Source organism: Danio rerio, chromosome 15 (genome assembly GCF_049306965.1).
Source record: "Danio rerio strain Tuebingen ecotype United States chromosome 15, GRCz12tu, whole genome shotgun sequence".
NCBI classification, from domain to species: domain Eukaryota; kingdom Metazoa; phylum Chordata; class Actinopteri; order Cypriniformes; family Danionidae; genus Danio; species Danio rerio.
The window spans coordinates 6,181,157-6,195,616 of record NC_133190.1 but is presented as its reverse complement, the minus strand read 5'-3'; the positions used below and the strand labels follow the sequence as shown (position 1 = coordinate 6,195,616).

Here is a 14,460-nt window from a genome sequence, read left to right as displayed (position 1 = left end):
AGTTCCTTGATTATTACACCAGAATGAGATTATAGCTCCTAGCCATATTGACCAAATTACAACTCGTGAAAGGTTTGTAACAAAACTTCCCTGTGCTCCTGAGTTGTTTTTCAAAGCCTGTAGACTTTGATGTAGATTTGTATGTACTTTTTGTAGAGAAAATCAAAGTGATGTGACATTTACAAGAAACTCTAACACTCTCTGAAACACAAAAGTAATGCTTGTGCTCATTAACTTCTAGATGTTCATTAACAGTATAATGTAGCAAATGTACTGTATTCTCCAACATAGGCTCATTCTGAAAACGTAGTCCTATATACGTTTCTGGAGACCGCAAATCATGGAGCCAGAGCTATGTTTGGCTGCATTTTATTTTTTAAACAAACTCTATGGGGCGGTATGACACTGGTCCTTTTCGCGATACCAGCCGACCGCCTACCTCCATATGGACGGCTTACCCACTGTAACCAGTTTGTCTAGATAGCTCGACATGTATGTTAGCAGACTTGAGACGCAGAATGGAGTTGACCACGACGACGGGGTTTAAGTGTCATAAAGAATGGTTCCAGAATGCAGGCAAGACAAAACCTGAATCCAAAAAATAAAATAAACAAGTAAATAACAAAATCTGAAAACGTGGTAAAAATCAGACAAGCGCTTTTCTTTTTCTGGATTGCTTTTGAAAATTGTTGGTTGGGTTTAGGTAAGTGGGTGGGCGGGTCAATCAATAAAATTGGTTGGGTTTAGGGAAGGAGGAGGGTGGGTCAGTAGATAGGTCGGTCAGTCAGTCTGTCAGTCACACAGTCAGTCAACAGCGACCTCTGGTGGGTTTATGTGAGAACAGCAGGCGCGAATGACACTTGCGAGAGAAATTTAAGATCTCAAAAGTGTACACAACGGCTTCCCGTGGATTTGCGAAAACAAAAACGGCAAAAAAAACTTACCTCCTGGGACTTATTACCCGGTCTCCAGAATTGTATACAATGGTATGTTTTCAGAATGAGCCTGGGTATTCTCAATAAGTTTTTGTCAACAGTTCATTTAATGGCCACTGAGGTCGCTAATAATAAGGATTTTTGGATTCAAAATAGTTTCATGTCAATAGAGAAAACAAACACGTACACACACACACACACACACACACAAATACAACCTTAGATCCAGGTGGAGGAGTCAGACCCAAAAATTCATAGACTGTGTTGTCCTCTTTAGCATCAAAGAATGTGTCGTAGTCCTGCAAATCAGGATAAGAAACTATCAACTATTAGCATTAAAGTAGCAAAACAACATCAACTGTGAAAGTTCAGGCTGTGTTTAGGGAACGTTAACATTTCTGTTAAACGTATCTTTAAAATAATGTAGTCAATACAAGTTATAAACACTACTTAAGCACAGTAGAGTGTGAATCTATATCTGTCACTGTCAACAAAATTCTTAAAATTTGAAACTGTTCTAGTTTTGGGAAACTGGTAAATAATGTTTGTATAATCCTATTTTTGTGTACATTTGCTTGCACTATGTTTTTGAAGAGGTTTAAGGGAGAAGTTTATTTATTTGAACTTATTTTTACCACTTTGATATGTTATTGCAACTTTTAGAAAAGTTATTTTATGAAACGCTCTACTGTAGCCGGCTCTTACCCCACAATACATCTCCTCGTTGAAAATCTGTGGAGGAAGAGGAATTCCATTGGTGGGCTTCTTTTCTCCGGGAACATTTTCCCTCATCCACGCTCGGTTATCCTCATTTGAAGCAATGTCAAGCTGTGCGTAATCGATTTTAAGAGCCTCAAGAAAGCCGACAACATCTTGCTGCTTCTTTTTGATCTGTGGCATTGGTTATAAGAGATTAATGAGTCCAAGAACTTACTTTTTTCAATTCAAAACATTACAAACTCCTAAAATGCGAATGGTAGTAGGTACATTTTTAAAAAAGCATTTTAAAAAAATAAATAGGTCAAAGATGAAAAAAGAATTTAAAGCATCAAAACAACACAAGTGTGATAAACATCTATTTAATCACCAATTAAAGACTTCAATGTTCAAAGTCAAACAATGTTTTCTGTAAAATATATGATTAAAATGTCATTTAGAGTAACAACAGTTTATCTAGCTAACAAAAATCCTCCTGAAATCCTCTCAGACATATTTAAATACAAATTAATTGCTATTTTTAAACCTTTATACCTTAATTAATATTTTTTAATCATTTTACCAATTTGTCGCCAAGCCTTTTTGCTGTTGTTGTTGTTTTTCTCAGAATAGTTGCTGGCTATTTATGTCCAATGTGTTTATTCAAGTCAAATGCACAGGGGCAAATTTGTAACACTTTTTAAAGGGATTTTGTGTAACATATTTTGTACATTATGCACCAAATGTTACAATCTTCAACTTTTCTCTTCTACAAAGTTGCTTTGAAATAGACCTCTTATGCTTAAACTGCATTATATTATGATGGCCGAGAGAGTTTAATGCGCTGCAATTTAAGAAAGCACATGCAATTACAAAAAACACCAGCACATAAAGAAACGATCCTCATCAATTTGACAGCACACGTGTTGCAAATTCTTACAACAAAAACAACTAAAGAAGCAATAGGTCACAACACAAACAACTTAAGAAACATGCAGCAATTGGTCAAAACACAAACAACTTTAAAAAACATGCAGCAATTGGTCACAACACAAATATTTTAAGAAACAAGCAGCAATTGGTCACAACACAAACAACTTAAAAAAAAACATGCATCAATTGGTCACAACACAAATATTTTAGGAAACATGCAGCAATTGGTCACAACACAAACAACTTAAAAAAACATGCATCAATTGGTCACAACACAAATATTTTAAGAAACAAGCAGCAATTGGTCACAACACAAACAACTTAAAACAACATGCAGCAATTGGTCACAACACAAACAACTTAAAAAACATGCAGCAATTGGTCACAACACAAACAACTTAAAAAAACATGCAGCAATTGGTCACAACACAAATATTTTAAGAAACAAGCAGCAATTGGTCACAACACAAACAACTTAAAAAAACATGCAGCAATTGGTCACAACACAAACAACTTAAAAAACATGCAGCAATTGGTCACAACACAAACAACTTAAAAAAACATGCAGCAATTGGTCACAACACAAATATTTTAAGAAACATGCAGCAATTGGTCACAACACAAACAACTTAAAAAAACATGCATCAATTGGTCACAACACAAATATTTTAAGAAACATGCAGCAATTGGTCACAACACAAACAACTTAAAAAAACATGCATCAATTGGTCACAACACAAATATTTTAGGAAACATGCAGCAATTGGTCACAACACAAACACCTTAAAAAAACATGCATCAATTGGTCACAACACAAATATTTTAAGAAACAAGCAGCAATTGGTCACAACACAAACAACTTAAAAAAACATGCAGCAATTGGTCACAACACAAACAACTTAAAAAAACATGCAGCAATTGGTCACAACACAAATATTTTAAGAAACAAGCACCAATTGGTCACAACACAAACAACTTAAAAAACATGCAGCAATTGGTCACAACACAAATATTTTAAGAAACATGCAGCAACTGGTCACAACACAAACAACTTTAAAAAACATGCAGCAATTGGTCACAACACAAACAACTTAAAAACATGCAGCAATTGGTCACAACACAAATATTTTAAGAAACATGCAGCAATTGGTCACAACACAAACAACTTTAAAAAACATGCAGCAAATGGTCACAACACAAATATTTTAAGAAACAAGCAGCAATTGGTCACAACACAAACAACTTAAAAAAACATGCAGCAATTGGTCACAACACAAATATTTTAAGAAACAAGCAGCAATTGGTCACAACACAAATATTTTAAGAAACATGCAGCAATTGGTCACAACACAAACAACTTAAAAAACATGCAGCAATTGGTCACAACACAAACAACTTTAAAAAAACATGCAGCAATTGGTCACAACACAAATATTTTAAGAAACAAGCAGCAATTGGTCACAACACAAACAACTTAAAAAAACATGCAGCAATTGGTCACAACACAAACAACTTAAAAACATGCAGCAATTGGTCACAACACAAATATTTTAAGAAACAAGCAGCAATTGGTCACAACACAAACAACTTAAAAAAACATGCAGCAATTGGTCACAACACAAACAACTTAAAAAACATGCAGCAATTGGTCACAACACAAACAACTTTAAAAAAACATGCAGCAATTGGTCACAACACAAATATTTTAAGAAACAAGCAGCAATTGGTCACAACACAAACAACTTAAAACAACATGCAGCAATTGGTCACAACACAAACAACTTAAAAAACATGCAGCAATTGGTCACAACACAAACAACTTAAAAAAACATGCAGCAATTGGTCACAACACAAATATTTTAAGAAACAAGCAGCAATTGGTCACAACACAAACAACTTAAAAAAACATGCAGCAATTGGTCACAACACAAACAACTTAAAAAACATGCAGCAATTGGTCACAACACAAACAACTTAAAAAAACATGCAGCAATTGGTCACAACACAAATATTTTAAGAAACAAGCAGCAATTGGTCACAACACAAACAACTTTAAAAAAACATGCAGCAAATGGTCACAACACAAATATTTTAAGAAACATGCAGCAATTGGTCACAACACAAACAACTTAAAAAAACATGCAGCAATTGGTCACAACACAAATATTTTAAGAAACAAGCAGCAATTGGTCACAACACAAACAACTTAAAAAACATGCAGCAATTGGTCACAACACAAATATTTTAAGAAACATGCAGCAATTGGTCACAACACAAACAACTTAAAAAAACATGCATCAATTGGTCACAACACAAACCAAACCACGACGTACCCTGCTGAGATATGGATGTGTTATTATGTCATGACTGTTGCTCTGTGAACTGATTGGTGGTCTTTGAAAGAGGAGTTGTTTTTCGTTTCGTATCCCGATTACACAACATAATAACACATCCATATCTCAGGGTCCCCTTAAAACATTCCTGTTGTGTTATGTGGATATTTGCAAATGTCATGACTAATTGCTGCATGTTTATTAAGTTGTTTGTGTTGTGACCAATTGCTGCGCGCTTCTTCAGTTGTTTGTGTTGTGAGAATTGGCAACGTGTGTTGTCAAACGGATGAAGATCGTTTCTTTATTTGCTGGTGTTTTTTGTAATTGCATGTGCTTTCTTAAATTGCAGCGTGTTAAACTCTCTCAGCCACCGTATTATATAGATTATTGCAACATATGAATTTTGGTGTAGATATTCATAACTTGATGTTTATATTCAGAAAACAACAGCTTTAAAAAATATTATTATAGTCAGTAAATAAAATAGTAACATCTATAGACTAATATTTGTATAAATGTTATGTTAGATAAGTGAACATCATGCTCATGTTTTCTAATTTGTATTACGTAATTTGCAGTAGGATTTACCAGCACTTTCCGGAATTTAGACATTAGGAAAAGATTCATTCCTAAAATACTTTAAATATTTGCACTGCTCTGATATGTGAACCACGAATTAAAACAAAGTTAAATGATCAGAATCATTGTATAAAAATTACATTGATTACAGCAAAATATGATTTAAGAAGGTTTTGACATTTAAAATTGTATGTTTATAATTCAGAAAACAATAGATATAGAAATAAAAAAGTATTTTAGTAAGTGATTAGTAACATCTATAGACTAATATTTGAGCAAAATGTCATGTTGGCTAAGTGTACATCATGTCCATGTTTTCTGAACTGTATAAGTTAATTTTCGGTATGATTTACCAGCACTTTCCAGAACTTAGACATTAGGGAAAGATTCATTTCTAACATACATAATTATTTGCACTTTCTAACAAGTTAAACCATGAGATAAAACAAGCTAAATGATCAAAATCATTCAATAGTATTGAATAATAAGTAGATTGATTACAGCAAAATATGATTTAAGGAGGTTTTGACGTTTATAATTAATGAAATAATATACACTGATATAAAAATAACAATAGTGTTATAGTCATTGACTAAAAAAGTAATATCTATAGACTAATATTTGAGCAAAATGTCATGTTGGCTAAGTGTACATCATGTCCATGTTTTCTGAACTGTATAAGTTAATTTGCGGTATGATTTACCAGCACTTTCCAGAACTTAGACATTAGGGAAAGATTCATTTCTAACATACATAATTATTTGCACTTTCTAACAAGTTAAACCATGAGATAAAACAAGCTAAATGATCAAAATCATTCAATAGTATTGAATAATAAGTAGATTGATTACAGCAAAATATGATTTAAGGAGGTTTTGACGTTTATAATTAATGAAATAATATACACTGATATAAAAATAACAATAGTGTTATAGTCATTGACTAAAAAAGTAATATCTATAGACTAATATTTGAGCAAAATGTTATGTTGGCTAAGTGTACATCATGTCCATGTTTTCTGAATTCTATTACTTAATTTGAGGTAGGTTTTACCAGCACTTTCCAGAATTAAGACATTAGTAAAAGATTTATTCCTAAAATACTTTAATTATTTGCACTTTTCTAACACGTTAAATAATGAGATAAAATTAGTTAAATGATCAGAATCATTAGTATTGTAAAGCTAAGTACATTGATTACAGCAAAATATGATTTAAGAAGGTTTTGACGTTTATAATTTGATGTTTATAATACATAAAACAATAGATATAGAAATAAAAAAAAGTATTTTAGTAAGTGACTAGTAACATCTATGGACTAATATTTGAGCAAGATGTTATGTTGGCTAAGTGTACATCATGTCTATGTTTTCTGAACTGTACAAGTTAATTTGGGGTAGAATTTACCAGCACTTTCCAGACATTAGGAAAAGATTCATTTCTAACATACTTAATTATTTGGACTTTCAAACAAGTTAAACCATGAGATAAAACGAGTTAAATGATCAGAATCATTCAATAGTATAGTATAATAAGTACACTGATTACAGCAAAATATGATTTAAGGAGGTTTTGACGTTTATAATTTGATGTTTATAATTCAGAAAATAATATACACTGATATAAAAATAACAATAGTATTTTAGTCATTGACTAAAATAGTAACATCTAACGACTAATATTTGAGCAAAATGTTATGTTGGCTAAGTGTACATCATGTCCATGTTTTCTGAAATGTATAAGTTAATTTGGGATAGGATTTACCAGCATTTTCCAGAACTTAGAAATTAGGGAAAGATTCATGCCTAAAATACTTTAAATATTTGCACTTTTCTTACATGTTAAAACATGAGATAAAAAATGTTCAATGATCAGAATCTTTAGTATTGTTAAATAAGTATATTGATTACATCAAAATATAATTTAACGATAAATTGATGTTTATAGTTCATGAAATAATATAAAAATTAAAATCGCATTATAGTCATGCAAAATAGTAATAATGTATTATTAACATTTTTGAAAAAAAAATACAAATGTTGGAAAAAGTGTACATTATGGCCATGTTTTCTTAATGTTACAATCTAATTTAAGCTAGGATTTACGAGCACTTTCCAGTACATTTAAAGCTTTAGGAAATTGTGAATTCCTTAACAACTTAATTTATTAGCACTCCCCTTTGTTAAACATATCAAAGTAGCCTAGCTTAAGAAGTTAAATGATCAGAATTATTAGTTTTGCTCGTGTTTTCTTAAAACCAAGCACAAACTCGATAAACAACACTTCTCATTCGTCAGCGTAATGAGTAAATCCTGAAAGTTTCATGTTTAAAGCAATCGCTTCTGCAGCCTGGAATGTGATCTCAGAGATATTTAAGGAAACTGGCCGAGCTGCAACTGTTATTAGGTCACTCAGGAGTATTTAAACAGTCCCGAAGTTAACACTATTTTGTTTCTAACTTTCTACCAGCTACATCGATTGCTTATTACTGCAAATGAGCATTTGAACAATCGAGTCATAACGCGATCTGTATAAAACAGAAGCCGAATCAACGCGCCTCAGCTCAGTGACCTGTTGAATGACTGAACAAAAAAACACTTGCTGTCCCTGTTTCTTACCGCCGTCGATCCCGAGGAGGATGCCAGGAAGACTTTAATGACCATTTTGTGGATAAGCGATATTAAATGAGCTGTAAAAAGGGTATTTAAAGACACAGCGATCCTCCTCGCTTTGACTGGAAAGCACACGGCGCAGCAGCCCCGACTCTGTCTATTTTTGTCCCCGGTGCATCAGCATCATGTGGCGGGATTGGTGCGTTTGTCCCAGCACCGTCTGAGTGATTGGCAATTTCAGCTGTCTGTCCACATCAAGAGCTGCTAAAGTTAGTTAACGACCTGCATGTATGGACATAGGTGCTTTTTTTCAGAAACTTGAAAACTAAAAATTGGAAATTGTGTTGCGCCCTTTTCTTAGTTTGTGGAAGGGCCCTGATTTTAATTATTAGATCTCTCCAGATTATTGCTCTATTGAAGTTTTTAAATCTATAAGAAAAGCCCAAAGCACGATACCAACTCAATGAAACAGTAAACACACCTAGTCTGGTACAAAATCCACCTTCAAAATGTACTTAAATAAAGCAAGGTATACAAATGTATGAAATAAAGGTTTATTTTAAAATAAGCTTGTCAAAAAATTGAAATAAACATCAAAAGTCAGCATTCAGTTTGAGTAAAGCTCAGAAAGTTGTCTAAATAAATTTAAAACCCAAGGGCAAATTAAAAAAAACAGTTCACTGGAACCCGAAAAGCAATCCAGAACTGGAGCTACGGTCCACAGAGGAATGGAAGAGAATCACAAAAATGATTCATTTGGATTTACTAATTTTTTTAAATATAACTGGATGGCATCAAATTATATTGGCTGAATCTAAACAAACAAATGAAATGTAATAATGTTTTACTTCATTTGATTGTTTAAATTCAGCCCATAAACTCTTTGCAACCGGTCAGCCTACCTGATAAAAAAAAAAAAAAATCCAATAAATCTTCTTTTTTTTTTTTCAGTTTAGGGTTCGGTTTTCTGGATGTTGGTAGGCTACTTTTACAAAACCCCAGGTAAGATGATAGTGAAAAAAATGCAAATAATTATCACCATTAATAACATGCATTTTATTAGATTTGGATTTCCCTATTAACATAAAAAGTTGCACAGTTAGACAGTTATACAGTTGAAGTCAAAATTTTTAGCCCTCTTGAATTTTTGCCCCTTTTATTTTTTTCCCAAATTCTTTTTAACTGCATTTTCAACACATTTCTAAACCTAATAGTTTTAATAATTCATTTCTAATTACTGATTTATTTCATCTTTGCCATGATGACAGTAAATAACATTTTACTGGATATTTTTCAAGACACTTCTGTACAGCTTAAATTGACATTTAAAGGCTTAACTATGTTAGATAAACTAGGCAGGTTGGGGTAATCAAGCAAGTTATTGTATAATGATGGTTTGTTCTGTAGACTATCGAGAGAAAAAAAATGCTTATTTAAACAAGAAAAAATTCAAAGTTGGGTAATAATTCTGACTTCAACTGTATATCATTTAAAAAGATTTTTCCTGTTTGTTCAAACTACTTATTTAAAACGAGCTGAATCAACACAATTATTTCACAAGTTTTTAGTGACAATTGTTTTATTTTCAATCCACTTTAATAGATTTGTGTTTTTACTGTTTTGAACAGGGCTGCTATGGCAAGCCATTTTCACATTTAGTTTTAGTATATGAATTAAACTTTTGATATCAAGAAACTAATATTACAACTTGAAATGTAACAACAATCAGCATTCTTGATATCGTTTCAGTTGTTGATATAAGTTTGTCAATATTAAGAATTCATTCATCCTGAGAATGAATAAAAGTCAAAACGGTTTGCCATAGGCTGTTGTCGTGGGACACAAGCAGGAATGTTGTCCTGGGCCCTGACTGGGGGGCCTATAGGTCTTCTAACAGGCTTAGTTCACCCAAAAATAAAAATGCTCTTAGTTTGTCACCCTCATGTCAATCCCCTTAAAACCTTCATCCTGGACACAAATTAAGATATTTTGAATGAAATCTGAGTTCTATCTCATCCTCCATAGAAACATGGGCGAATATATATATATATATATATGTGTGTGTGTGTGTGTGTGTGTATATACACACACTCTATTGTGATGAATATATGTATAACCTAAAATATGCATAGAATGCATTTAGAAACAGTTGAGTTTTTTTCTTCCCTTCCTCACATTGTTTTTTTCCCACTGCTTCCGTAGTTCATCTCACCCATTCTACTCATACTAGTCAGGTGTGTGTCTGCAGCCAGGGGCGGACTGGCCATCTGGCTGGACCATTTTTTAAAATGTGGGCCGGTCTGTTTTTTATTATTATTATTTTTATTTTATTATTATATGTTCTGCTTTTACATGCAGGAAGCTTTTATCCCAAGCAAGATGTGAATATTATGATGACGATGATGATGGTAATAATAGCAATATTAATAGTAAATGTTAAGCATTTGGCCCAATCTGTGATAGCTGGCTGGCTTGGCTACCAAAAAGCTCAGAAAAAGCAAAAAAAGGGCTCTAAAATCAGACGCTGCCAAATGCATAAAGTTTTCTGAAATATTTTTGAAAAGTTTAAATTCGTCCGATGCATTGGAGAACAGTAGCACTTTAGAGGAGGTAAGAAGAAAACAGAAAATATACTTTGTCATTACACTAACATACACTAGGTCATATTGACGCCATTCACACTCCTTCTGACAGTTTATGACAGGTACCTACACTGTGCTTAACAGTAAGCTTAGAACTCCCGTACATTTTAAATTGTCATTATAATGTGAGATTTAGGGTATACAAACTGCAGTATGCTACTGTACTAGCAATGTAGTCTAACATGCAAAAAAAAAACTATAGCTATAGCCATAATACTGGCATTTGTGAACTCTGAATACATAGCTAGTCTCTAAAGCAGGGGTCACCAAACTTGTTCCTGCAGGGCCGATGTCCTGCAGATTTTAGCTCCAACCGTAATCAAACACACCTGAACAAGCTAATCAAGGTTACTAGGTATACTTGAATCATCCAAGCAGGTGTGTTGAGGCAAGTTGGAGCTAAACCCTGCAGGGACACTGGCCCTCCAGGACCGAGATTCGTGACCCCTGGTCTAAAGTAAAACATTAAATACATGCACAGGTTACAATATGTAATTAAACCTTAAGTAGGGGTGCAGAGAATGGCAACACTGCAGAGAATGACATAAATAGTTATTTGTGAATAAAAGTATGCTAAAGTGTTGCATGTCCATTTGTGAGTCAAGATGTGTGTGTGTAAAGGTGTGTGTTTGTAATACACATTCACAGGTTACTCCATATCACAAGTAATATATTTTACTGTATGTATTAATTTGCTATAAACAGGTTGTTTTTGTTCCAGTCACATAAATTAAATGTTTAGATATATATTACTTATGGTACTGCTTATATTATTTCACCATCTGTACACGAATATAAGTAGTGAATGTGCTTGTCCGTGATTGGGGCTGTGTCAGTGTGGTAATGTGGGCTGGTGTGGCCACAGTGCCAGGGCTGAATTTTTGTCCCAGTCCGCCCCTGTCTGCAGCTCATTTAATGTTGAACTCCAGCAATAGCTTGCTGCAGTGCAACCAAAATCAAGTGTAATTGTGCAACAGTGTAATTATGCAAGAGGATGTTTGTTTGATTTTTTTTTTTTTTGTAAACCAACAATGCTGTGTAAGTCATTATTTAAAACAGTAAAAACACAAACCGATTTTAATGCACAAGACAAATACCTTCTCAAAATACTATTAGTTGCTAGTAAAAAAGCAATAACCAAGAAATGGTTGGAAGAGATTCCACCAACAAAGGATGAGTGGATAACAATTGTAGATAATATGTTTGAAATGGAGAAACTCACCTTTTCTTTAAGACTAAACATGGATAAATGCTATAAAAATTGGTCAAAATGGTTTATATATAAGAATATAGAAAATATATAATTTGCTAGGAAATGCTTTGCAATGAGTGCGAACCCCCCTCCTCCCCTTATTTATATTTATTTATATTTTTTATTTTTATTATTTTTTCAATATATGTACATATATATGTATATTATATATGTGAAATATTTTGTTTGGACCGCACATTACAGATTGTAAAAGACTGAATCATATGGACTTGAAGGAAACTATGTTGGTGTTCATGCTTATAACACAGTACCTTTTACTGACGGGTTAGGGTGGGGGCTAATGGGAGAGTAACCTGTACTATAAAAACGACTGTATAAGAAGAATGTAATAATTGTATGTGATGCCTCTGGTGATCTGTTTGTTCCGTTATGTTAAAACGAATAAAAAACAAAAGTTAAAAAAAAAAAAAAAACAGTAAAAACATGGTCAACCGTTTGGTGAAGCGGGCAGTCAAAGGGTTAACATTCATTCATTTTCTTTTGGGCGTAAATCCCAGGGGGCATAAATAACCACAGGCAGTCGAAGGGTTAACACTCATTAAATTTCTTTTCCCGGAGGAGAACATGCAAACTCCACACAGAAATGCCAGCTGACCCAGCCGGGGCTCAAACCAGCTACCTTTTTGCAGTGGGGCAATTGTGCTACCCACTGCGCCACCGTGACGCCCACCTACAAAAATTCTAATAATAAATCTATTGAAGGCAATATTTTCAATATTTTAATGTTTATTTAAGTGGCTCGCCTGCCATTGTAACCATCACAGAAAAGCTCAAGTCTTCTGTAGTAGATCACTAGGGACGGTGCTTCAGTCAGCTCATGTTAGCATCAGTGATGAAACTTTAATAAGCTATGACAGGTTATTGAGTCGTGAATATGTTGTGACCTATTTTCCAAGCACCTTTCCCAAATTCCGCAAACAAGACAGACCTGCCTTGTCTTATGGTCGACTGATTTACACTGATTGTTTACACTCGTGATCACCAAAAATAGGTCAAACCTTCACGCAGGCAAATGTAATTTATTAGTATAGTGCAAAGGATTATAGACAAATATTTCATTTAGCAGGATTCCACAGAAATGTTGAATTCAATTTAGTAAAATCTGGACAACAGTGAAGAAAATGTTTAAGTGAACTGAACTGACACTATGCTTTTTTATGTAGACAGACCAGTAAAAAACCATAACTCAAAATAAAAGAATATTATACGGTAATGTTAAAAGGCAGCACAAGCCTGTATTTCTGTATATTTACATTATATGATTCAAAAGTTTATCAAATTGAATTTCTCTGGGAAATTTCTATGGTCAGTTTACCTTTTTTTAATAATTTGAGGTAAAGTGGACTAAAAATATGACCAAAGCATGCAATAATTCTTGTTAAAAATATGTTAAAACTACACTGTAAAAAATGTCCGTGATTTCAACGGTAAAAAACTGTAAAAATGCTACGGTAAAAATCCGTAACCTGGTTAACAGTGTGTTTCCTTAATATATACGGCGAATAACCGTAAATTGACTTTCCCAGAATTCCCTGCATGGCACATAACTTTTTATGCATTTTGTTGACATTAATATGGATCTTTTTAGTTGTTTCCCCATCAGTTAAATTAGAGATTTATGTTACATCTAATGTTGATAAACAATGTTTATTTCATGAATTTAATTTTATGCGTGTTGCCATACTTGTGTTTAGTAGCTGCGTGAATGACACTGAGCACCTTCCATACACTGGCACACTTTTCTGCTTGTGGGGAAAAAGTTGATAGTGATGAGCAGTTGTTCATTATTATCACAAATTTCCCATCACCACCTGCATATGGCCATGATAACGTGCTTATCTGTGTAACAAAGTGTGTAAATGTTGGTAAAGACAATTTAGTGAATAAAGTAACGAAATACGGTAGTTTACTGTAAAAATTAGATATTACTTTTACAGTTTTTACCGTGTTTATAATGGTAAAATACTGGCAACCACAGCTGCCATTTTTACCATAAATTTTACGGATTTATTTTTTGCAGTACATAAAATATGATACGCAGGATTGCACAAAAGTAACAACTTTTTAACCACAAACTGGGGTAAAGCATACAGGGACACATTTTAACAATGTATAAGGCAAAAAAGTAAATATTATACGCAGTACACTGTACAAAAACTTCATAATTTTACGGTTTATTTCCGGCAGCTGGGGTGCTGAAAAAAAGCTAAATAACGGCTGTTAAATTACAGAAACATACCGTAAAAACAGATATTTAATTACAGAAATTTCCTTAAATTAAAATTTCTGGAAAATTTCTGTAATTTAATATCCATTATCTTACAGTAAATTTTTGTACCCCAGCTGCCGGATATAAAATTACAGATTTTTTTTTTACAGTGTACAAAACAGTGAATGGGCCCTTTCAAATTGTCTTTTGATCACTTCTAAAATGTCAGAATAATTGACTAGTAGCAAA

At 33.3% G+C, this 14,460-nt stretch overlaps 1 protein-coding gene across 56 annotated transcripts in view; it reads right to left on the bottom strand.

Annotated features, from left to right (window-relative positions):
- sh3bgr (SH3 domain binding glutamate-rich protein) overlaps positions 1-8,277 on the bottom strand; it is a 46,802-nt gene extending 38,525 nt beyond the window's left edge. For 50 of the 56 annotated variants that reach the window (XR_012390458.1, XR_012390459.1, XR_012390460.1 and 47 more), the window contains exons 1-3: positions 8,094-8,230; positions 1,641-1,826; positions 1,154-1,234 (exon numbers count right to left, since the gene is read on the bottom strand). Coding sequence is in view for 39 of the 56 variants with exons in the window: in XM_005169682.5 (XP_005169739.1) it covers positions 1,154-1,234; positions 1,641-1,826; positions 8,094-8,138 (312 nt within the window). In the remaining 17 variants the exon portion in view is untranslated. Of the gene's footprint in view, positions 1-1,153; positions 1,235-1,640; positions 1,827-8,093 lie in introns of all 56 variants that reach the window. The other 6 variants (NM_001362476.1, NM_001003524.2, NM_001362477.1 and 3 more) reach the window with 1 other exon arrangement.
- Between the last annotated feature and the right edge of the window lie 6,183 nt (positions 8,278-14,460).